This window comes from Aythya marila, assembly GCF_965140915.1.
Source record: "Aythya marila genome assembly, chromosome: 6".
NCBI classification, from domain to species: Eukaryota; Metazoa; Chordata; class Aves; order Anseriformes; family Anatidae; genus Aythya; species Aythya marila.
This window is the reverse complement of record NC_139047.1, coordinates 28,838,352-28,861,528: the sequence shown is the minus strand read 5'-3', so window position 1 is coordinate 28,861,528 and position 23,177 is coordinate 28,838,352. Positions and strand designations below refer to the sequence as shown.

Sequence of the window (23,177 nt, the reverse complement as noted above, 5' to 3'; positions counted from 1 at the left end):
TTGTTGTGTACAAAATGAAGCTTCTGCTTTCATATTCATGATGATATCTATTAGAATGAGCATACCAACTTGTCTTCTACATTGTTGGAGCCAAGTGGTGGATTATCATTAAATATTAAAAAAAAAATACACAATTTATCTGAGATCTGAAACAGAAACGCAGGGAGTACCTCACTGCAGAGCATGCCAAGGAATGCTGGCTTCCAAATGGCGGGGGTTATTTTTTGTTTTAAATTTGTATCTACACACAAACATCTATATATACAAGCATTTTACAACATTTGAAATTCCACCTCATTTCTAAGTTTTGGCCTAGAAAACCGCAGCACTGCAACTTGTAAGATTTTTTTCACTTTCTCTTCCCTGGAATGTTAAACTTCCATGGGAAGACCATCTGTTAACTACGTGGATGAAGTGACTCATTGCAAAGCGTGTGTCATCTCGGCTAACGACAGGCTCATGCAGTTTGGCAGTGAGCACAGCTCTGCAGCCTGACTGTCTCTCCTACTTGTATCGGTACCGTTGGGTTTGCAGTACAGGTTGTGCTTTAGTGAGAGTTAAGCTACGGTTTATGGTAAAAATGAAGTTTTGTTTGGTCTTTCCAAAGGATCGTGCTGAGAGAGCGGCTCGCTTTGCAAAATCCAAGGAAGAAGCAGAAGCTGCAAAAGCTGCAGCTCTTCAGGCTAAACAGGCTGAGCTGGAGGCCAGAAAAGAAGCATCTCAAAAGGAACGAAGGTGAGTTGTTGGAGAGAAAGCAGAAGCGGATGTTTTGGGGGAAAGGTTTTTAAAAAAAGTTTATATAAGCTTTAGGAAATTAGATAGTATATCCTAATCTGTTATTTGATGCTAGGTTGGAATGTTTAGTGACATGAAAAGTAGCTTTCTCTTGCAATGGTTACTGACAGCTATCTACGTGAATGTTACATTCTCTGATAACTTGCATCGGTTAAACATTTCTGATGGTGGTGCTCACCTCCGTTAGCATCCTCTCTGAAATGGTTTTGGACTCTGATAAAAATGCAGAGGAGATGCATTGTGATACGTAAGCAGGATCCAAATTTGTAAGCCATCTACACGCTGCCCTAAGTAGGATGACTGTTCCCCCCCTGTGAATACCGCCCAGCTAAAGCCCCAGGAGCGGCTGGCTGTAAGTGCTGACTGACCATGGTGCATGTCCCGCAGCCTGGTAGCCAGGATTCAGTTCCGCCTGCCAGATGGATCTTCCTTCACTAACCAGTTCCCCTCCGAAGCACGGCTGGAAGAGGCGAGGCAGTTTGCTGCACAGGTAAGTCAGTGTCTCATGTTGATGCATGCTGATTAGTGTGGTGTAGCAGCACCTAGTCAGTAAGTGTGGTGGGATTGCCACCAGCTGCTTGCCTTTTTCTTTGTATGAAGCGGGTTTGGTTAGCACCTTTTTCTGCTGCCACCAGCTGCCTTTGTGTAACTGGTGAGCTGCAAGATATGAGAAATTCTCCGTTTCTTCAGGTGGAGAGCATTGTCATTTTGATTAAAAAAAAAAAAAAAAAAAAAAAAACCTCCTTGTCAGTAAAGCAAGGGGTGCTCAACTGGCAACTTTATGATTGTTGGGAAGTGAGCAGTTAGAAATAAAGTGTTTTATTCATATTTTCACAGACGGTTGGTAATGCTTATGGCAATTTTTCGCTGGCGACAATGTTTCCCAGAAGGGAATTTACCAAAGAAGATTATGGAAAGAAATTACTGGAGCTAGAGCTGGTACCCAGCGCTTCAGTGGTGCTGCTGCCGGTAGGTGCTGGGGTTTGGTTGGTTTGTTCCTCACTTACCCCCAAGCAGTGACACTGTTGCTGTCTAGCTGCTTTTAGTCAGCCGTTAAAATTTTGGTCGTTCCTTTGTCTAAGATTGCATAATCAAGACTATAAAAAGGACTTTTTTCTGAGATGGGTAGGTGGTGTAACCAAATGGATAGGTTTAATGTGTAACCAAAGGGGTTCTTTTCTCATATCTACTGAAAAGCTTCTAAATTCGGTACGAAGTACTCTGTCTAAACGAGTAGCGCTTTAATACCTGAGAAGCTTGCTCTGTGTTCACGTCCAGGCGGGAAGACCGGCTACTTCGGTTGTTCAGGCTTCAGGTGGTGATCTGTGGAAGTTCTTGGGCACAATACTTTATCCCCTCTTAGCAGTCTGGAGATTTATTAGCAATTTCCTGTTTACAAGTCCACCTCCCTCACAGTCTGCTGCGAGAACCGCTCATCAGCAAGACCATTCAAATCCTTCAAAGCCCAGCAACAGTGAGCAAAGCAGGTAATCAAAACTGTTTTGGGTGGCCATTTCTCAAAATACTTGTTAGAAAGATTTTTGTCTTATGTTGGAGAACTGCATGTCTGTTCTCCTCCAACTGCTGCTCTGTCCTGGCCTTTTCTGGCTACCATCCTTCCTATGGATGGAGGATAAACTGGTGGCTAGTAAACTGCACTGCAGCCCTGATGAGGGTATCTTGATTTTTACGTGTGTGATTAATCCAATGCCTTACTGTTTCCTTTGATTTCCAACTACAGAGCAGAAAAAAGCATTGTCTTGCAGTCATTTATGACTAGGGAGTTCAACTGTAGCTACAGGTGTGGGCATCACTTGAGCCAATGCTGTTTGAAAGATGAGATTGGATTTTCAACATTTTTATGTTGTTACGGTGTGGTTGTACACAAAACACAAGCAGAGCAGCTCAGCTGTTGCATGTGAAGGAGCCATGTATTACCTCATCCTTTCCAAGGAAAAGCAGATTCAGTCCGTTTGTCTGACTCCTAAATGCCACATTTTCAGCTGGGGAGAGCTTCCCTGTGAACCAAAGGGCTGAAGAAGCTTGTTCTGGGGGAGAAGAGAAGGAGGAGGCCTTGCTTGCACAAGAGAAGCCAATGCGGTAACTAGGGGAAAGTGTCAAACTTCACTGTCGTTTGTACCCTAGGCAAACAGTCAGGAAACGAGTCATGGAGAAGCGAGGGGAAGACTTCAAAAAGGAAGGCAAAATCTATAGACTGAGGACTCAAGATGACGGAGAAGATGAAAACAACACTTGGAATGGAAATTCTACACAACAAATGTAGTTTTGAGTAACTGCAGTAACTACTGTCTGGCTTTCTTTTTTTCTCTCCTTAATTGATCTAAGTCAACTACAGCTTCTGGACAAGTGGGGCTTATTTCACACCAAGTGAGTTACTTAATTCTTATTCCTGCAGGGGAGGATGGAATAAATTTGCCTAAGTCAGAGAAATGAAGGGGGTGGCGCTGAGGCTTAGAAGGCAAGTTAAGACTGAAAATCTACATCAGCTTTCATAATCAATACCCTACTGCCCTTAGGAAGGCACTTTTTAATCTTTAAATATTCTGCTACATAAATTTAAGGGTCAGATATATTAATATAAAGGTTGTGAGGGGAATGACTGGTTAAAATGAGGTTTTCAGAAGCACTATAAGTAGCAAATCAGGTAACTAATTTATGTTTAACTTTTTTCTTGCTTCTGCAACTGCAAGCAAAACCTTGTAGTTTTTAATTCCCCAAGCACTCAATAAAATATTTTCCAGAAAACATAACTGTCATTTCTTGTAACATTCCTCTGAAGTACTTGAGTCACAACCAAGTAAACAGCTAGGCTTAGGCACTAAAACTTAAAATACAGTGAGCAATCTTTTTCATAGAATCATAAAGGTTGGAAAAGACCTTCAAGCTTTTTGTTGCAGTTTAAAAGATCTTACTCAGGAGTTGTTCCTGTTGAAATCTGGTCAAATGCGTATGAAAAGTTGTTACATCCAGGAGATGGCACAGGGAGAAAAGTAAGTACTTTCTTCTTTCTCGCATAAAATAGAAATATTGCAGGAAAGAGGGACTGTAATAGAAGAATGGGGAAACTTACTTTGGAAGTGGGAACAAAGCTTTCCTCTGTGGAATTGTGCATTTATATTTTTTGTATGGCCCTAAACATCACAGGTGTTCTGTGCTGCTTCGGCCTTCTATTTAAAGATGCTTCCGTGAAGTATCACACTACAAATGTGAAGGCAGAGGGCTAGGCCAATTTTCATTTTTTAATAATTTATGATAAAATTCAAAAAGAGGAATGGAAAAACCCGTGCTGTACAGTGTCTATGAGAACAATATCCTCCTCCATCTGTTTTTACCAGCCCTACCTTGTCTTCGAACCATTAAGGTTCAGTAGAGCTTCATGGGAATTCTCTCAGATGCCTTGAACAGACCAGCAGGACACCAGGGAAGATGATGAAGGCGAGCAGATGAACGGTCAGGTTCAAAGTTCTTGCACGACTAGGAACAAGCTATTTTAGTTCTGATGTGAAGAAATCAAATCAGTAACAGCTGGCAAGAAGTCAATTAACAGAACATTTTTTGCTTCATATTTTAACGAACAACAAAAAGATGGGACGCTATCTCTAAGGCTTCCTTCCCCTCATTAAGGTGCAGTAGTACAAGCGCTCTATCCTTCTTTCTGCTGCAGTAGAATACAATGTGATAGGGTTTCATTGTTTCAGTCCGTTCCCCATATTTAATCCGATTGAACTTCACATTTTACTGAGTTCCATGGGTGATTGTTTACGGGATTTTTTGGATAATGTTCCATATTTATAAGCAAGAAGAGCCAGGCCCAGTGCTCCAACTCCAGAAAGAGCAAAAAGCACATACAGCGCGATTTCGGCACTGTGTGACGTTAAGTCCAAGCCCAGGAAGTGCACGTTGTCAGCCAGTTCCACTGCCGTGGGGACCGTTGGGGTCACTGTGCAGGGGAAGACAACAAGAATTAGTACCCAGCCCGTTGTGAACTTACTCATGTACATGTGCATCGCTTCTTCCTTCCTCTGCAGGAGGCTCAGTGCTGCTGGACAGGGCTCTGGCTGTAGCTGTAGGTCTTTGGGATCAGGGACTGACACAATTCCAGCTCAGGGGAAAGGCACAGCCCGGGGTTAAGAGAGAGCTCTTGAGGCCAGAGGAGGGGCAAGTGTTCCTTGGCAGTCATGGCTAATAAAAATAATGGCTAATAAAAACGAACCTCTGAACAGCCCCAACTGACAAGTTAACATACTTAACCCAGAGAACACAAACAATGGAAGTATTCCCAATGCTTCTTAGAATGCAGTCAAAATTGTTTTTTAAAAAAAACTGCAGGACTACTAGATGGGCGTGACTGGGGAAACATCCTATGAATCAGAAAAGAGTAGAATGGCCCAACTCTTTGTATTTTCAGTACAGGCACATAGCTGGGTGCTACCACAACATCCTTTAAAGTTATTCTGGCTTTGCAAACAGAAGTGACCTAATTCCACACAGCTACCTTTAGTCCTAACAGAGGCTGACTATCAGGCAGTTTGCTGCCAAAACCCTTAAAAATAATATTGTAAAAATAGCTGATGTCTTTTAGGACCACAGCTTATAGAAGGTGTCTGGGTTTAGCATCAGATGCATGATTTCTGCTGCATCACTCACCTTCAGGCTCCGGTTCCAGACAGGGATGTGGGCCTGCCGCTGGATCTGGAAACCCGTTGCAGCTTATGATCTGCGAGTAGTACCTGGCGGAGGCCTTGGGGAGCCGCGGCAGGCTGGGGTCTGTGTAGTTGACGTGGTAGAAGCCAAACTTCTCATCAAAGCCCACGGCCCACTCGAAGTTGTCCATTAGCGTCCAGGCTGTGTAGCCTCGCAGGTCGACGCCGTCCAGCACAACAGCTGCTCAGGAGCACACACAGCAGGGGGCTGAGCAGGCAGGCAGCACAGAGCTGCCCCTCAGCCTGCAGCGCTATGAACAGGGCACCACACACAAATGCAGCTGGGTGCAATGAAGCTATTTAACAGCGTGACCAGCAGGGCTAGGGAGGTGATCGTCCCCCTCTACTCAGCTCTGGTGAGGCCGCACCTCAAGTACTGTGTTCAGTTTTGGGCCCCTCGCTACAAGAAGGACATCGAGGTGCTTGAGCGGGTGCAGAGAAGGGCGACGAAGCTGTTGAGGGGCCTGGAGAACAAGTCCTACGAGGAGCTGCTGAGGGAGCTGGGCTTGTTCAGCCTGGAGAAGAGGAGGCTCAGGGGTGACCTTATCGCTCTTTTTAGGTACCTCAAGGGAGGCTGTAGCGAGGTGGGGGTTGGCCTGTTCTCCCACGTGCCTGGTGACAGGACGAGGGGGAATGGGCTTAAGTTGAGCCAGGGGAGTTTTAGGTTAGATGTTAGGAAGAACTTCTTCACTGAAAGGGTTGTGAGGCATTGGAACAGGCTGCCCAGGGAAGTGGTGGAGTCACCATCCCTGGAAGTCTTCAAAAGACGCTTAGATGTAGAGCTTAGGGATATGGTTTAGTGGAGGGCTGTTAGCGTTAGGTTGGAGGTTGGACTCGATGACCTTGAGGTCTCTTCCAACCTAGAAAATTCTGTGATTCTGTGATTCTATTTACTGCCAACCCAGCCTCGGGAGACTCACCACCTCCCTGTCCCCACCTCTGACACGTGCTGCTCTGAGGTGGTTCAACAGCCAAGTTACACCTAGCCACTGACCAGGGCAGCTCCGTCAGCCCTGGAGACTGCTCCTCTCTGCTCCCAAAATCAAAGCTTTCAGTACGCAAAGGTCTAAGTACAGAGAGAAGAACTTCTCAACACACCGTGGGTGTTCAAACAAGTGTTCATGGGGCCCTTGCTGCTAAAAGGCAGTAAACAAGTGTGTTGGGAACACCTGGCAGTCAGCTCCCCTGTGGCAGGACAGCCAAACTGACCACAGCTGTAACTGAAACCAGGTCCCTGTGTGTGTTTGTTCTGAGTAAGGTGCTATTTATAGAACCAGCAGCAAAGAACCCTCTCTTGCCAGATGCAGCTGTACAAGGAAGCTGCCCTTATCCCACTCTACTAACCCCATGGTTTGCTCTGCCTCTACTTCATCTTTCCCTGCACAAGTCTCGGCACATCCAGAGGCTCGCAGCAGCAGACCCAGAGTTAACCCCACGTGTACATGTAGTTGACAAGCGCATTGCCAGTGGCCTTTCAGCTCTGTACAGCTCGCTTTGTACATGCCAGGCTTGCTGGGAGATACCGCTACTCAGCTTTAAATAGTCACTCTTACCTTTCAGTGCTTCGTTAATGTAGTTCCGATGGTAATGTATCCGCCAGGTGTCGTTGAGATCTGTGTCTCCCCGTTCTGATACCCCATTTTCAGTCACATAAATGGGAAGGTCACCGTACTCTTCCTTTATCCACCTCAGGAGCTTTCGGAAACCAAAGGGCGTCACCTTGAGCCAGAAGGACCCCGAGTTCAGCCAGGCACGGTCGGTTACTGAAGCGACGCCCCTGTGGAGGAGGACACTGATCAGTCCTGTCCCTGGTGCCTGGCCCCGTGTCACTGCTCACCTGAGAAGTGACTGTGGCAGGGTGGGAAGAGCACAGAGCTCTGGGGAGGTAAAGAGCTACTGGTGCTCACAAACCTCCAGAAAACACCTCATACTTCACTTTAAAAGCTACATTCTGCCTTCATCGGCAGTCACTGAGGGTGTGCTGTGTGCCCAACTCATGAGCCTGCCCCATCTTTGTCATGTAAAGCAATTCCTACTTTCAACCTCTGATCCACAACACAGTGACTGAGCACACATCCCTGCAGTAATGCAGGACAGATGGCAGCATCCTCTAAGGGGAAGTTACCCCAATTCCACACGGTTTTGTGAAAATACCTCAGAAAACAGCCAATGTTCACCCTCATGAGTGGTCCCACAATTACCTTAATTCTCAGCACAAGAACTCATGAGCTCCTATAGTTTACCTTTTGTAACTTGGGAAAGAAATCAACATGTCAAAAAGCTTGACTTACATATATTTAAGAAGTGATTTAGCTACTTAGGCTTTAAATTTAAGCTAAACTAATGTGCAGAGAGCCAACAACTGTTTAACAGCAAATACAGTAGTACCCACAAACCAGGATAATCTCCCTCTTCAAACTACGGCCTGGGGGAAGGAAATACAATAAATACTCTTGAGAGCTGATACCAGGTGGGAGGAGACTCAGAAGAGCTGATTCCTTCCTTTTAGTAGATGCTCTAATTTTCCTTGTTCTGTTTTAACCATTCATTTTGGGGCATAAAGAAGGGGCTTTTGTGAAAATAACAGCATCACAGGTATTGTTTGGGGATATTTTCCCTAGTATTGGTTATAAGAGCCTAATAAATCTCTCATGGCTTTATGTGCTGTTAGTTTATATTGCTTAGTTGGCCCAGGCTCCAGGCACGCACATTTGACTTGACTAATAGCGTACATTTATATCTTACCTGTCAGAGTCATATGACAGGATCCCAGTAGCATAATTAAAGTTGTATGCTAAAATCGTAGTGTAGTGATTTAGACCGAAGTAGTCATATGTGCCTTTAATTCTTTGCTTTTCACTTTCAGTGAATTCTGGAAGTCTGCAACAAAAAACAGAGAAAAAGCATAAACCCATAGAAATGCAGCTCTTTTCAGGATTTCCCCTTCTTTTGTTTCTACCCCTCCCTTGGTCCTGGTGGCTAACTAAATGAAGCTGTTGCTAGAACTCAGGCAATTCATGTTGCCTGATGTAGAGTTCCCCAGGAGAGGAGCGGACCTTCCACTGACTGGAAACGAAACCCTGCATGGTTCACACTCAAATAAAAGGTAGTGGCGGAAACACAACCTCAGCACAGAGCTGCTGACAGCCACGGGGCTCCACAACCCAGTAACACCTGCTCTAGAGCAGGCAACAGAACTAAAGACAAGGCTGTTCTTTACCAGTCCTGCTGTTTTCTCTTGCTGTGCTTGAGCTCAGAAGTACTTTGGAGTTAGAGAAGTCAGAAACTTTCCCTAAGAGCACCTGTAACACTGACATGACTTCGTCCCTATATCGTTTTATTCCGGGACCCAGAAAGGTTAAACTGGCACAGGGTTTGTCTTCACTGAAGCAGTTTGTGGGCTGTAACACCGAGATGTTGAAAAGCCCAAAGGAAAGATGAAAGAAAGTAGCTAACGTGTTTATAAGTGCATTTGCGTGGGGCAAGAGGCTTTCAAGTAAAGATACAAAGTGGCTTTCAGCAGGAGTCAGAGCAGTGCTGGAAAGAAACAATACAAACAAGCTCAATAGCTGAGAAAATCAGATGAGGTGGGAGGCACTTCTGTACTGGTGACCTGGGGACCTACTCCACATTCAGCTGGATCACCCAGAAAGGAGCTGGAACAACGTGGCCAAGGCCCCCCAGCCATGAAGAAATGCAGAGCACATGAGAAGCGCAGCAGAGAGCTGCACCCTGATCTTCTTGGAGGAAGACAGGAAAACCCAGAAGAAACTGGTAACTAGCCCGGGTCAGGGGAGCTCTGCTAGTTAATCCCAAAGCACTTGGTTCCCTCCAAAAGGGAGGCCTCAGAAAACCTTTGGGATCTCAGCTCTACATGATCACTGCTGTGGTGAGAGAGCAAGAAACAGGAACATCCAGGGTGCCCTGGAGCAAGGGAGAGTTTTCAGTTCTCTTTTAGCCAGAAAAGAGAGAAAAATCTTTTGGGAATTCAGTCCCCAGGCAACCACTGCTCAATGTGCACTCCTGGCAATTCAGTGATGCTTGAGAGTTCGCTCTTAGGCTGAGGACAGGACTTCTTCCCCAGACAGAGACACTTGGGCACTTCAACTCATAAGGCAACACACAGTGACTGTGCTCTTATTTGTGGTAGCAACCACCAGAGAAGAAATAACATTTAAAAAAATGCTCAAGAATTCAAATATTTTAGGCACATTAAAAACAAGATTTAAGTCTTGAAGAGCCCTGCCTTTGCTGCAGAGCACACTCCAACTCTTCTGTCACCTCCCTCATTTCAGAACAAGGGGTCTTATCAGAAAGGACTGATCAGCAATACCCCCACACCTAATATACCCCCAATATTTTCCCGTTGAGGGGACAGATTTTTACCGCACCATTTCACCAGAATCCTTCCACTTAACAGCACCGTCAAAAAAGCAGGTTTCAGCACAGCAGGGAACACGAGAGCACCTGTGTGCCTGTGCTCTTACCGAGATTGCTTCAGACCCTGAGCCAGGCTGCGCTCCCGAATCCTCGTTTTCATCACTTCGTTGTAATCACCGTTTTTGAAAATGGGGTGAGCAAACCAACCTATGAGAAACTAACCCAGGAAATAAACTTAAATTAGGTATCAAAACAAGGGACTTCAGCATTCCTCTCCATTTGCTGCTTTACACGTAGTACCAGATTTATAATGAACAAGCACAAAGAGATATGCAGGGATGTCCATGTAACGACAACAAATTGAATAAGCTGGAACCACAGTCATATTTTGTCTCAGCTCCACTGCATTCTCAACCAGCTGCCAGAAGAAGGTGGTGTATTAGAGAAGCAGGGAAATGTATCTGAGATGCCAGCCTGGGCTCTGGGCAGCTCCAGATGCCAACCCAAACACTCTGCGAGCAGTCAGGAGAGCTGCGGCTGCCTGCGTGCCTCCTACCTGCAGGTAGCGTCTGGCAGCATCCCAGTCCTCCTGTTTGTGGGGGTTCCTCGGCTCTGCCCAGTCCGAGTTGATGGTGATGGAGATCAATCCTCCCTGTTTGGGCCGGTACGTCTCGTTGTACAGGTGCCAGGCTTCTGCGTGGGCCTTTATCAGGTTGTGCCCCACTATGTAAGGGGCTCGCCCCGGCCTAACGGAGATTCCTGCAGAGACAGCGACAGCTCAGGTGCTGGAGCAGCCATCCCCAGCTTCCCCTTTTGCTTCCTCCCAGGTAAACACATCCAAGACACCCAGAGCTGCCCTCCTCTGAGAGAAATAAACCAGCTGCCTGCTATTAAATGCAATGTGCAGCACCTGGGGCCCTGAGGCCCAGCCCAGGGCTGAGATACTGCCTCAACAAAGCTTTGAAACCGTGCTCAGCAGCCTCACCTGGAGCAGCTGTCCCGAAGCCATAGCCGAGATACGCCGTGTTGTAGGGTTCATTGAGGGTGATCCAGAACTTCACCTTATCTCCCAGCCTCTGGAAAAGCAGCTCGGCGTATTCCTTAAACCTCTGAACTATGGTATCGTTCTCCCAGCCGCCGACGTTCTGCAGCGCCTGCGGGAGGTCCCAGTGGTAGATGGTCACCTGCGGGGAGCGAGCAGAGAAAGGGCTCAGCCAGTCATTCCTTCCTTTCAGGGATAGGGACAACAAACCAGCCTCATTTCCAAGCATAAACCCTGCTGGGATCTGCAGCTAGAAAAAGGCTGTTTTCTTCTGCGTTTCAATAGAGTAGGAACTTGGCAAAACCATGAATAAATGAGTAAAACAGTTCTGCACAACAAGAACATCTGTAATTATCTCTTACGCTTGCTCATCCCACCTGTAAATAGGTACATTTTTGTAGCTTATTTATAACTTTATAATTTATTTATAACTTTAGAATTAATTTATAACTATACACTTTGTATAACTTATTCTTCTCCCAAGAACACATCCGAACCGTGTTAAATACCAAATTCCTATAAAATTCATTAATCTCTGTAAAAAAATTCCCATTAGGAGGGACTGTTCCATTTCAGTGACACTAATCCTACAACTTATTGACATATTAACCAAATATGTGACAAATGTGTCAGTGACATATTAACCAAAGCACTCCCAGCAAGGAACCCAAACACTCTAACTTAGGACCAGAGTCCAAGCTGACAGAAAGCCTTCTGGGCTAAGCAAGGAGTTTCTTAATGGGCTATAACTCAAAAAGCAAGTGCCTAGCAAGTGGGAACAAGGGCCAGCAGTACAGAAGGCATATAAAAGCACCGCTTGGGCTTTTAGGAAATAAGAAAGGCCAAAGCCCTCCCAATTCTGCAAGTCCACTGCAAGAAAAAAGCTCTGAGAAAACTTGGGTGGGCTGCTGAGAAGCTGCACAGTGTCAGAAGCACAGAACAACCTCCTTGCCTCGCCCTCCCCAGACGAGCACCTTTTCTAGGGTGGTTTGGGGGGACCCAGCCAGCAGTGGGGAGGCAACAGGTTGGTGGGACTTGGGAAACAGCAGGGTGTTTGGGAACAGCCAGCAGGAAGGCTACTGTGATCTCCTAGGTAGTAATTGTGAATGTATCCCTAAATTCCTAGCACATTTACCTGTTCAAAAAACATGTTTCCTCCCGGCACACAATGAAAAAAAAATTCTCTGTGAAGGAGGGAGTAGACTTAAACACACACACGTGCTCTGAGTGCCAGACTTGGGTTCTGCTACTGGCCTACACATCAATGGGTCTTAACGGGTCTTGAACAGCCTGGGAAGTTTGTAAGGAGTGAGGGTTTCCCACATAGGGATCAGATGACAGGGATAAACCAGAGAAATCTCAGAGTCGGCATCTCATCTTTCAGCATCAGGATAATTCTCAGCTCCTGCACTCCTGGATTTCCACGTTCACAGTTACCTGGGGCATTATGTTGGCTGCCAGAAGTGCGTCAATCAGCCTTTCGTAGTAGTTCAGTCCCGCTTCGTTGACGTAGCTGGTGGTTCCGTCTGGGAGAACACGGGACCAGGAGATGGAAAAGCGGTAGTGAGACACCTTGAGGTTTTTCAGCATTTCCACGTCCTCCTCGATCTTGTGGTAGCTGTCACAAGCCACGTCCCCGTTGTCGTTATTGCTGATTTTCAAGGGAGTGTGAGAAAACTGGTCCCAAATGCTAAGTCCTTTCCCGTCTGCTCTCCATGCTCCCTCAATCTGTAATTGAAGATGGAGGAGGGAAGGGAGAAACCATTAACAACCCCAGATTTACATCTTGGCCCAGCAAAGAATTCAGCCTTTTGGCCTTTGTGGCACCACATGATCTGTTGACTTATCAGCTTAAGCCTTGAAGCAGTAATGTTGGCTGCACCAAACTAGTAAGAGCTCTTGGGCCTCACAGCACAGAAGTTTTACCAAAGTGCAGTGTCACAGGGGAGGTGTTGTGGCAGTTCAACCTGCTGCTCGGTGTTTGCTGGTTCCTGTGAAGCCCGTGCTGCTGTCTCAATTCCCGCGGTATAACCACGCCGTTAGAAGGGAAGAACTTGGAGATAAGTCAGGCAGTTTTTACAGCAACCCCCAATTACCGTAGAACCTAATGTTACAGAAGCTGTGGGTGTGTCATCCAAAATGAATTAACGGCCACCGGTACCCCAAGAGTCAGCCCTCATTTCCTAACCTGGTACGCTGCTGTCGCTACGCTCCACCAGAAGTTCTTTGGAAACTCCCCGTAGAGAAACTCATCCTCCTTGGGCAGCGGGATGCCGTTATTGTGGATGATTTCTGCGTAGTACACAGCTGAGCGCTTTGGGGTTCTTGGCCTGTTGGGATCATCAAAATCGACCTGGTGCAGCCCAAATCTTGAATCATAGCCATTCAACCACTCGAAGTTATCCATAAGAGACCAAGCGTTGTATCCTCGCAGATTAACACCGTCCAGCTTGTAAGCTGAAAGACCAGAAGCAACGGAAGAGCATCAGTGATACATCGCGCATTGAAGGAACCACAAGGAAGTCACTTGCAAACACACACACACTGCCAGCTTCACAAAGCTGAATGGCACTAGACCAGAAAAATCATGAAAGACCTCACAGTCAGAGGATACGAATGGCCATGCAAAGGAGAGCATAGAAAATCACCATTTATGTTGCATTCAGGATGTTCAAAGACTGCTAACAGCTGCTTTTAAAAAACACCTGTCAGAGAATCTAAAGGAGTCACCAGACAGAGAACAAAAGCAAAGGTTTGTACCTTTTAAAGCTTCATCAATGTATGTTTTGTGGTAAAGGATCCTGGTGTGGTCATCAACATCCGAGCTGCTATTTATCCCCACCCCGTTCTCAATGATGTATATCGGGGGATTGCCATACTCCTCCTTGATCCAGTTCAGCATCCTCCTCAGCCCCCAGGCCACAGCCTTATGTTCAGAAATTGCTGAGGAAGGCCAGGAGCTGTCAATACTTGTCGAAACTTCCTGGTCGTGCTCGTAAGAGTAGGGCTTCAGAGGGGTCGTTGTATGGGTTACGATTTTGGAAGTGTAGGTGTTGAAGTAGAAGACATCTGCTGTGCCCCGGATGTAGTCACGCTCCTCAGCTGTGAAAACGGGTAGGCGGGATGATGGCAGGTTCTGCAACTCGCTCCTGTTCCCAACTTTCCACTTCATGACCTCAGGGTAGTCCCCGTTTTTGAAGATCGGGTGGGCAAACCACCCCACCAGGAACTGCAAGTACCTGTCTGCAGCTTCCAGGTCCCTGGGGTCACTCGGTGTCTTCGGCTCGGCCCAGTCGATGTTGGGACACAGAGAAATGACCCCTCCCTGGCTTGCTCTGTATTTGTCGTCGTACGTGTGGTACACCCTGGCGTGAGCTTTCAGCAAGATGTGTCCCACCTTGTAGGGAGTGCTCCCGGGGTCTTTGACGCTGGGTGGGAACGCCCCCAGGCCATAGCCAATCCATGCAATGACTTGGGGTTCGTTGAATGTGATCCAGAACTTCACTCTGTCCCCAAAGGTCTGGAAACAGAAGTCTGCAAAACTATCAAAGAGTTCGATCAGCAAAGTGCTCTCCCAGCCACCGATGTCCTGGAGAGCCTGGGGCAGGTCCCAGTGGTAGAGGGTGACGATTGGGGTGATGTTGTTTGACACCAGCCCGTCAATGAGGCGGTTGTAGTAGTCAACTCCATGTCCATTTATTGAGTCGTTCCTTCCAGTGGGGAAAATTCGAGGCCAGGACAGAGAGAAACGGTAGTTCTTTACCCCTAAGGCTCTCAGCAGATAAATATCTTCCTCCAGCTTGTTGTAGCTATCACAAGCTACATCGCCAGTGTCGTTGTTAACTATATTCCCTGGCACATGGGTGAAGTTATCCCAGATGCTGGGCCCTTTGCCATCAGCATCCCAGCCTCCCTCTATCTGGTACGCAGAAGAAGACACGCCCCACAAAAAGTCCTCCGGGAACGTCCCATAAAAGTACATGTCCCTTTCAAACTCTGTTTGAGATGAAAACTTCTGCCAGACAACCTTGGACTTGGAGGGTACTTCTGATGCTGGTAAATTTGGCAACTTTGACGGCATGGGTAGGTCAAACATCCCCGGCGCAGGGAGTCTGTTTGAGACTTGGGGTGGGAAACCATTCTTTTCAATAACGCTGGCATAGAAATAAGCGGATGCCTTGGGAGTCCTTGGTCTGTTGCTGTCTTCAAAATTCACATGATGTAGCCCGAATTTTTGGCTGTACCCCACCGGGCCTTCAAAACCATCAATCAGTGATCGAGCAATGTATGACTGGACGTCAACCGTGTCTAGTTTCACCGCTGCCACAGAAACAGCACAAGATTGTTAGTCAATGGGACATTTTCTGAACACATCATCGCCTAACACAAGCACTACAGCAGAGGGTAACGGGGCGATAGCCAAACATTTGGGAATGGACTTCCATGGAAAACAAAACAAAACAATTAGAGCACCTGGCAAGAAGAGCAGTCAGCACTGCCATAGGAGCTGGTCAAAAGCTGAGTGATTAAAATGCATCAGAAGAGAAATATTTGAGTACAGCACACTTGTGCCCCTTGTAGCTCTTCTATCAGTCTGTTGGGAACTAGGTAAAGAAGATCAAAAGCTCTATACTGATCACCAACATACTTAATACAACATATTTAATAAAGTTTTCTGATGGTATTGATTTGTGTATCTGAAGAGAGGACCAGTAAAATCTCTATTTGAAGTCTCAGATCTATAGTTGTCCAGAACTTCAGTCACAACCATTATTTTTTGCATCAGTTGGATACAGTTTGCAAAGATACAGCCGTACCTTGAACTTTACTCAAAATATTTGAGACCCAAACATCTCCCTAAAAATTCTAACCCTCAGTGGTGCTGGACGCTGTCAGTTTTATCTGCCTTGTCAGTGAAGACTTCATTCAGTCCTGATCTGAGATCTCTGTAGGTAAGGGCCTGCCTGCAGTCAGGTTATCTTCAGGAGAGCTGAAATAACAAACATTGTTCTCACAGAGAATGGCTTTAGGATCCAGGCTGTATTTGTCTGCATGTATGAAAGACCTGTTGCATGACCTAAACAGAATGGGGAGTTCCATAGCCCCACACAAATGGTGATGTTTTAAAGTTAATCATGGCAGAAGAGATAGATTAACCAGTTGCCTTTACTTAAAATTAAAAAAAACAAAACCAAATCTGTACCTTTCAGAGCCTCATTGATGTACCGGCGGAAATAATCCACTCGCAGAGTGTCGTTAATATGATCCCCAACGGGCTCTGTAGGCACACCGTTTCCTGCTATGTAAATTGGGATCTTTGTCCCAGTGTATTCCTGGGACACAAACTTCAGCAACCTTCTTAATCCCCAGGGGACCACGTGGATCCAAGCAGAGGCAGTCTTTGGCCACGCAGGATCCACATGCAAGGAGAAGTTCCCGATGCTCTCGTAGCCTGGTGCGCAGGTCCCGTTAGTCACGGCACTAACCAGGTGGGAGGTGTAATGGGAAAGCCCAAAAAAGTCTGCGGTCCCATTCACCCAGGCTTTCTCCTCCTCTGTAAACACAGGCAGCTGTGCAACTGTCGTGGAGCACTGCTGGTTTACCTGCTGGATCTGAGCCTTCAGGATGTCTGGGTAATCACCGTTAACAAATATGGGGTGAGCAAACCAGCCGAGCATGAACTGCAGGTACCGCTCCGATGCACTCACGTCCTCGGAGCTGGTTGGAGTCTTGGGTTCAGCCCAATCTGAGTTCAGCACCAGCCCCACCTTTCCCTGTTGCTGAGAACGGTACCTGTCGTTGTACAGGTGCCAGACCTTGGCGTGAGCCTTGAGAATTGTGTGAGCCACCTGGGGGCAGAGAGCAGAGGGATGGCTGTTTGTCACACTGCTTTGTGGTGTTTGGATTAAGTGTAAGAATCTGGCTGATTTCAGAATGGAAAATAAAAGCTAATATCCATGAACTACCCCATTTTCTGTGGAGTATCACAAATCCAACAGGCAGATAACTGTCTCAGAGGCCTCATTAGGCTTGCACATAGTTAAAAGTACAGAATCATCAGAGAACAACACAAGAATGGCAGCTGCAGGATTCCTGCATCCCTACCTTGTAAGATGCAACTCCTGGGTCAGCGATTCCTGGAGGATGCTCGCCGGTGCCGTAGCCAGCATAGCTGATAACCCAAGGCTCGTGGAAAGTAATCCAGAGCTTGACCCGATCCCCAAAAGTGGCAAAGCAGAAGTCTGCGTAGTCCACAAAAGCATCTATGATGCTGTCATTCTGCCAGCCACCAAGAACCTGGAGAGCTTGCGGGAGGTCCCAGTGGAACAGAGTCACCATGGGCTCAATGTTAGCATCCAGCAACCTGTCAATTAACTGGCTGTAATAATCCACGCCCTTGGAGCTGATGGTCTCATTGGTGCCAGTGGGGAAAATTCTAGGCCAGGATATAGAAAATTTGTACAGCTGGGGATGAAGACCCCTCAGCAAGTAAACATCATAGCTGGTTTTATAGTAGCTGTCACACGCCACGTCTGTTGTCTGGTTCATGTAGACATGGCCTTCGTGCCCAAACCGATCCCAGATGCTCTCTCCTTTCCCATCCTCTGCCCAAGCTCCTTCAATATTAAAGGCACCCGTGGAGGTGCCCCAGAGGAAACCGCTCGGGAAAACACCTTGCAGAAAAGAATCCCTCTCCAATTCAGATTGGCTAGCAAACATTTCCCAAACTGTTTGATAGGAGGAGCGAGGGGTGAGAACTGCTTCTGGGCTCTCCTGTAGAGTACTGGCTTTGCTGAAAACAGAATAAAAAGGAATTACAATCTCCAAGGTAGATGCCAGTGCCAAAGAACTTGCAAATAAGGAGGATAAAAGAGTTGTTTACTTCCCACTCAGCTTATTTGCCACTTAAGGTACAGTCCTTTTGTAATCTGATCAATCCAATCTCCTGCCACCCTTCATCTGGCAGATGAAGGCATCTCTGGGGGCATGATGAGCTTCTCTCCTAGGACAGATGTTATTTTATGTACTTAATTCCTTTCAAGTCCTTTCAGCAACTATCAGCAGATTTTACCACTAAAACTGTCATATATCTGCCTAACGTATTTGTTCCTAGAGGACACCTCTTTATTACAGTATCTGATTTAAGGGAGAAAAACTGTACCTTAAAACACGAGATGAGAAGTCCAATAGTTCATTCACATCATACCCAATTGTACGTGGTTTTTCTTTATTAAGAGCTGAAAACACACAATAAGCGATGGGCTTAGTCACAAATGAGATGACAGACTGCGTGACACCACTTGAACATACAGTTACACCTTTTGAAATAAGAGTATATTTGTGTTTTGTTTGTTTTTAAATAAGTAATAATAGCTCTTTTTCTCAAATCCAGTATGTTAGATTTACATTTTTATACTTTTTATATGCTTTAGATATATATTTTTATATTCCAAGAGGGTTATGAAAGAAGCTATAAAATTATTTTGTCTAATAGCAGCGGTCTGGACAGGACAATTCTATAGTTTCCCATTCAGAGCCTAAATACAAAACTCTACCACTCCTTGAAACAGGTCACTCACCTGTGACGATGGCAGCTACTCGTATGAATGGATTCTCTTCCAGGGAACCACAGTCAAGGAATTTTAGAGTGAAAATCAAGATCTCTATGTCCTTCCAGAGATTCTGCAAAAACAAAATTAAAACAAAGAACTGTATGAAAATAAACAATGGCCAGCTAGTAAAACCCTGTTCTTGGCATCTGTTCTTTTAACACAGAACAGGAAACATCTAGAAGTCTGAAAATTAGCAATAACGTTCTTCAGAATTCATAAAACAGAGTAAGCATTAAATACCATCCCCCACTTTGATCCAAAAAAGCCCAATGCAAATCAAAGCATAAACCCCAGACACTTTTAGTTTGACCTCCCTTTGAAAAGCTCCGAAGTAGTATCTTGCTGTAAATGTTTGAACCACTCCAGCATGCAACCCTAGAGCTAATGAGTCAAATAGCTCCTTATTCTGCTCATCAGGTGCTGCGTGACTTTCTTATGTATTTTAAGAATGCAATTCACACTCAGATGTATAATATCAGGTACTAGCCTATAACATCACTGCCATTATTGCTGCTATGTGATCTAATCCTTTCACAAATTTGTCCTAATTAATGTTTCTAGCATTGCCTTTACTGATGAGGACTTGTGAGTTTTGGTATTATAGTTGCAGAACCAGTGCTAGAATAAAATAAGATCTTTTTGTGTAAAGGTATTAGCCAAATCATATATCATATCTTTAGAATGTGATAAGAGGTTTTCCAGTCCTGGACAAAAGAATTATACCTGTTCAGTTACTAATGCATCAATAATGATCGCTGACCAAAAACATGGCCAACACTTTTGAACACCTGTCTTTAAGTCAGAAAAACAACGGGGAAGTTACAGTGAGCTGTATGCAGCTGTTTCCTAGTGTAGCTGCTGCCTGAGCTCTCACAGCAATCAGAACTGTTTAGACATGAATCAAGAAACACAAGCGTTCCAGAGATGCTCTGTGGGGAGTCTCCTCTTCTTGCAGCACACTTCTGGCAGGGAATAAGTGACTTGCCGCAAGTACATGAAGCAAAGAGAGTTAAGGTAGAGCCTGGCATACTCCTTTTCAGGCTGCTATTACCTACGCTGCATGATCCTGAGGCGTGGCATATAATCTCCGTGCTCATTTGTGCAGACACATGGACTACATACACCTCGATGCTGAAGGATTTAAGACAGTAAATTAATTGTCAATTACTTTGAATACAGTTTGAAGTCCTGTACCTGATCTCTTTGCAAAATAACGTGTTATAGATGGTCTATGAGGTTCAGCAGAATTCTAAGAACAGCGATGGATTTGTTCTATCTGTTCTGCTCTATTACTAGAACTTCAATTCCCCAAGGTAGCCATGAAGTGAAATGCTCATTTGCACACTGTTCATAATGGTACCTGGAATTCACTCATTTGCATGTAGAAATCTGTTTCTTTTCCACAACTGTACTGAAGGTTGAGAGATAGAAAGTCTACCGAATCCTGGAAACAAGAAAAGGAAGAGAATCATCCTGGAGATTTATTTTTTTGCAGGTATTCTGTTCAAAATATAAAGTTGTTAAATGTTAGATACAGGTACATTGCTGAAGTAAGAAGCCACACAGCTATGTGGGACAATACAATGAGTACAAACTGGGTGGTGTATGGAGAGATGTCTGTCCTAAACAACAATACTAAATTTTGAAGAATTAAATGAAGTTGTAAGAACATTTTGTGCATTTAATATTCCTGATTTACAACTGATTCTTTAAATTAGTAAGATCGGTTACTCAGAGACTAACCAGGCAGAGAAACCTTTATCAGCATGTAGTTCAGGGAGGCTTTATCAATAATCCTCTGCAGGAAGTTCACTTCAGAAATCTTTAACCGTTGCACACTACCAATGTTACTCCACTAAAGGTCATTATATTCAAGGGAATAGATAGTATTCTTTTATTAAACTGGCTGCTGAAGTAGGCATAAAAAATTGATAAGCTTCCAGTTTATTTTTCAGTCCAAGGTTGTTTTTGTTGGTTTTTTTTTTTGTTTTTTTTTTTTTTTTTTCCAGTTTAGTCAGCTCATTTAGTACTTCTTTCCTCCCCATACAAACCACACCTTGCTTATATCGCTGAAATGTCATGCCTGCGTCACCACTTATCCTATCATTGAATTTTGAAGGACTGTGAATATAAGCCAAAAACCTGCACTGGCATTTGTTCACTGCATCCCGCATCAACGTTATCTAGGTGAAAAGAAGTACTGATAGAGGGTTTGGTCTTTATACAAAGGATGTCATCACCTTTGTAGAAAATAGGTTTTCCTCATATTGTGCTACCCCTGTACAACAAGACCACTTGTAGCAGAGCTCAGGCTGTGCTTTAACATATTAACTACTATTTTTAAAAAGATACCGAAAAAAATAAGTTTTTTTTTTTTAATCGGTTGAGCATTAAGTAGACTTGTCAATAAAAGAGCAATGGGTATACGCTATTTAAGCATGTATGTTGCTAAAATTGCCAATTATGAAATATGTCTCCATATATTTTAATCACTGCTCTCTAGCCAAGAAGGGATGTTGAAGTATTTTTTAAAATATTTCAACATGTGGCTGAAGTATTTTAAGAGTACTTCAAAGCTTCTACAAAAAAGCTTCATGATTGAACTGATCAAAAAAAAATAGATTTTACCCTATTGGTCAGTTTGCTGAAATTGTATTTAACTTGCAATAGGCCACTTGATCTTATGCATAAAAATCAAGTGAAATGAAATAAAATGGAAATAATTTTGGAAATCATTCCATTAAGGTGTTACCTGAAGAGAAACTGAAAGCAGCTCTGATGAAGCACTATCCAAGCCACGATCCATTCCTAAAGCAATGGACAGCTTTCCACCTTGAAGAAAAGGAGACAAGCTATTAGTAGTGTATTAAGTACAGATGAAGAATTTTGGGTTGCTGTAGTTACTTTAAAATTAGTTGGAACTTTTTGAATTTGTGGATTATCAGTCAGTGCCCTAGGTAGCTGATTTCAGAACATCCATTATTTTATCAATAGAGAGTTGCAGAAGGTAAAAATTCAAAGGCAGAGCCCAAAGAATCTTTTTCAGTGAATCTTTAAGATGTTCATGAGGAGCAATAACAATGTTATTTGCAGGATCTGAATAAGATCTGAATACAGCCATCCAACAGGAACCATTCCACTCCATGGATAATAATAATAATAATTCTCATGCCTTTGTGGTTTTTCTATGGTGGTTTATTTTTAAATACCCATTCTGTGCTGGACCACGGAGAAAAAAAAAGACAGGAACAGAGACAGCCCCAAAACAAACGAACAAAACCCCACAAAATACAAGGAAAGCACGTGAATACAAAACCTGCAAACTGACAGTAGAACATGGCCCTGGCACAGGCTGCCCCAATAGGCATGGCTGCCCCATCCCTGGCAGTGCCCAAGGCCAGGCTGGATGAGGCTTGGGGCAACCTGGGCTGGTGGGAAGTGTCCCTGCCCAGGGCAGGGGGGCTGGAACTGAATGAGCTTGAAGGTCCTTTCCAACCCAAACTATTCTATGAGGCCTGTGTTCTGAAGCTACTACCATCTACAAAATAGCTTGATCGTTAGAGCTTTGTTAACATACACACACGTTAATTAAAAAAAAAAAAAGAAAAACAGGATATTTCATTTTCCTTTTAGGTTAAAAGTAACTATCTGGTTTCTTGTTGGTTTATTTGACACACTTCATTTCACTTAAATGAGAAATTATATATAAATACACACACAGAGATACATGCCTACATTCCCCACAACTACTTTGGCTATCAAGTAAAATGGAATTACCAGTAATCATAAAAAAATATCAAAATAAGGTATTTGAAGGAACCTGTTACTCAAGTATTCCTATGCAATTCTGAGAGCACTGACAGCACATTCAGAGGTTACATGTAGCAGTTGCCATTTAATCTCATTACAAACTATTTTGTGAAAAGGTCATACACAAAAATCCCTCTGCCTATTCTTACCTGCCAGTGAGTATTTCTCGTGGTAGACACTATAAGCTCTCTGATGAGCAGCAGCCAGGGCCTGGACACAGAGCTGGGGCTCATCGTAAGGCAGGCTTTTCAAGACCTCTGGCAGGTCACTGAAAGTGAGCCACACATCAACCAGATCCCCAAAAACATTGAAACTAAACTCTGCATAGTCCACAAAAAGGTCAGCAAAAGCGTTGGTTTTGTTGCCTGCAGCCTGTGCGGCCACATTGCCAGGGATGTGCTTGTGATGCAGAACTACCACCGGCCTGAGGTTTGCAGCAACCAGCGTCTTAAGCAGCTGCTGGTAGCACTGCACTTGAGCTTCGTCTGGCTTTCTGGCATCCCCCTTGGGAAGAATGCGCTCCCACGGCAAAAAGATTTTGTAATGCGTCACCCCAACCTCATGAAGGTGGGAAAAGTACTGGGGCAGCTCGGAAGTCGCAGGATCTTGTTGGCAAGGGTAATCGCTGGCTTCAGCCACAGCAGAGCCTGGAGCTTCTTTGGTTAGGATGTGGTTTTGCAGCTGGAGTCTATGTATAAACTCCCTGGGTAGAGGTCCAGCAATGGCCACAGAGATCTGAGCTAACTCCCCATTGATCCCAAAGGTGGGACAGGCTAACATGAAAAAGACAACTATCCTATAAACCAGCTCCAT

At 44.8% G+C, this 23,177-nt stretch overlaps 2 protein-coding genes across 3 annotated transcripts in view; one reads left to right on the top strand and one right to left on the bottom strand.

The window, feature by feature from the left end:
- The window catches only part of UBXN4 (UBX domain protein 4), an 11,968-nt gene extending 8,402 nt beyond the window's left edge, over window positions 1-3,566 (top strand). The window contains exons 9-13 of one of the 2 annotated variants that reach the window (XM_082763327.1): window positions 608-735; window positions 1,183-1,285; window positions 1,633-1,764; window positions 2,212-2,282; window positions 2,941-3,566. In XM_082763327.1, coding sequence (XP_082619453.1) covers window positions 608-735; window positions 1,183-1,285; window positions 1,633-1,764; window positions 2,212-2,282; window positions 2,941-3,079 — 573 coding nt within the window. In that variant the 3' untranslated portion in view covers window positions 3,080-3,566. Of the gene's footprint in view, window positions 1-607; window positions 736-1,182; window positions 1,286-1,632; window positions 1,765-2,073; window positions 2,283-2,940 lie in introns of both variants that reach the window. The other variant, XM_082763326.1, reaches the window with a different exon arrangement.
- On the bottom strand, window positions 3,304-23,177 carry LCT (lactase; the record flags this gene model as incomplete). Its single annotated transcript, XM_082763328.1, has 17 exons — window positions 3,304-4,756; window positions 5,464-5,700; window positions 7,073-7,296; window positions 8,265-8,399; window positions 10,007-10,116; window positions 10,456-10,658; window positions 10,885-11,083; window positions 12,379-12,669; window positions 13,130-13,398; window positions 13,702-15,261; window positions 16,145-16,790; window positions 17,047-17,734; window positions 18,104-18,179; window positions 18,522-18,624; window positions 19,915-19,998; window positions 21,307-21,386; window positions 22,514-23,177. 17 exons carry the CDS (start codon window positions 23,175-23,177, stop codon window positions 4,545-4,547), a joined length of 5,781 nt encoding a protein of 1,926 aa, XP_082619454.1. The 3' UTR covers window positions 3,304-4,544.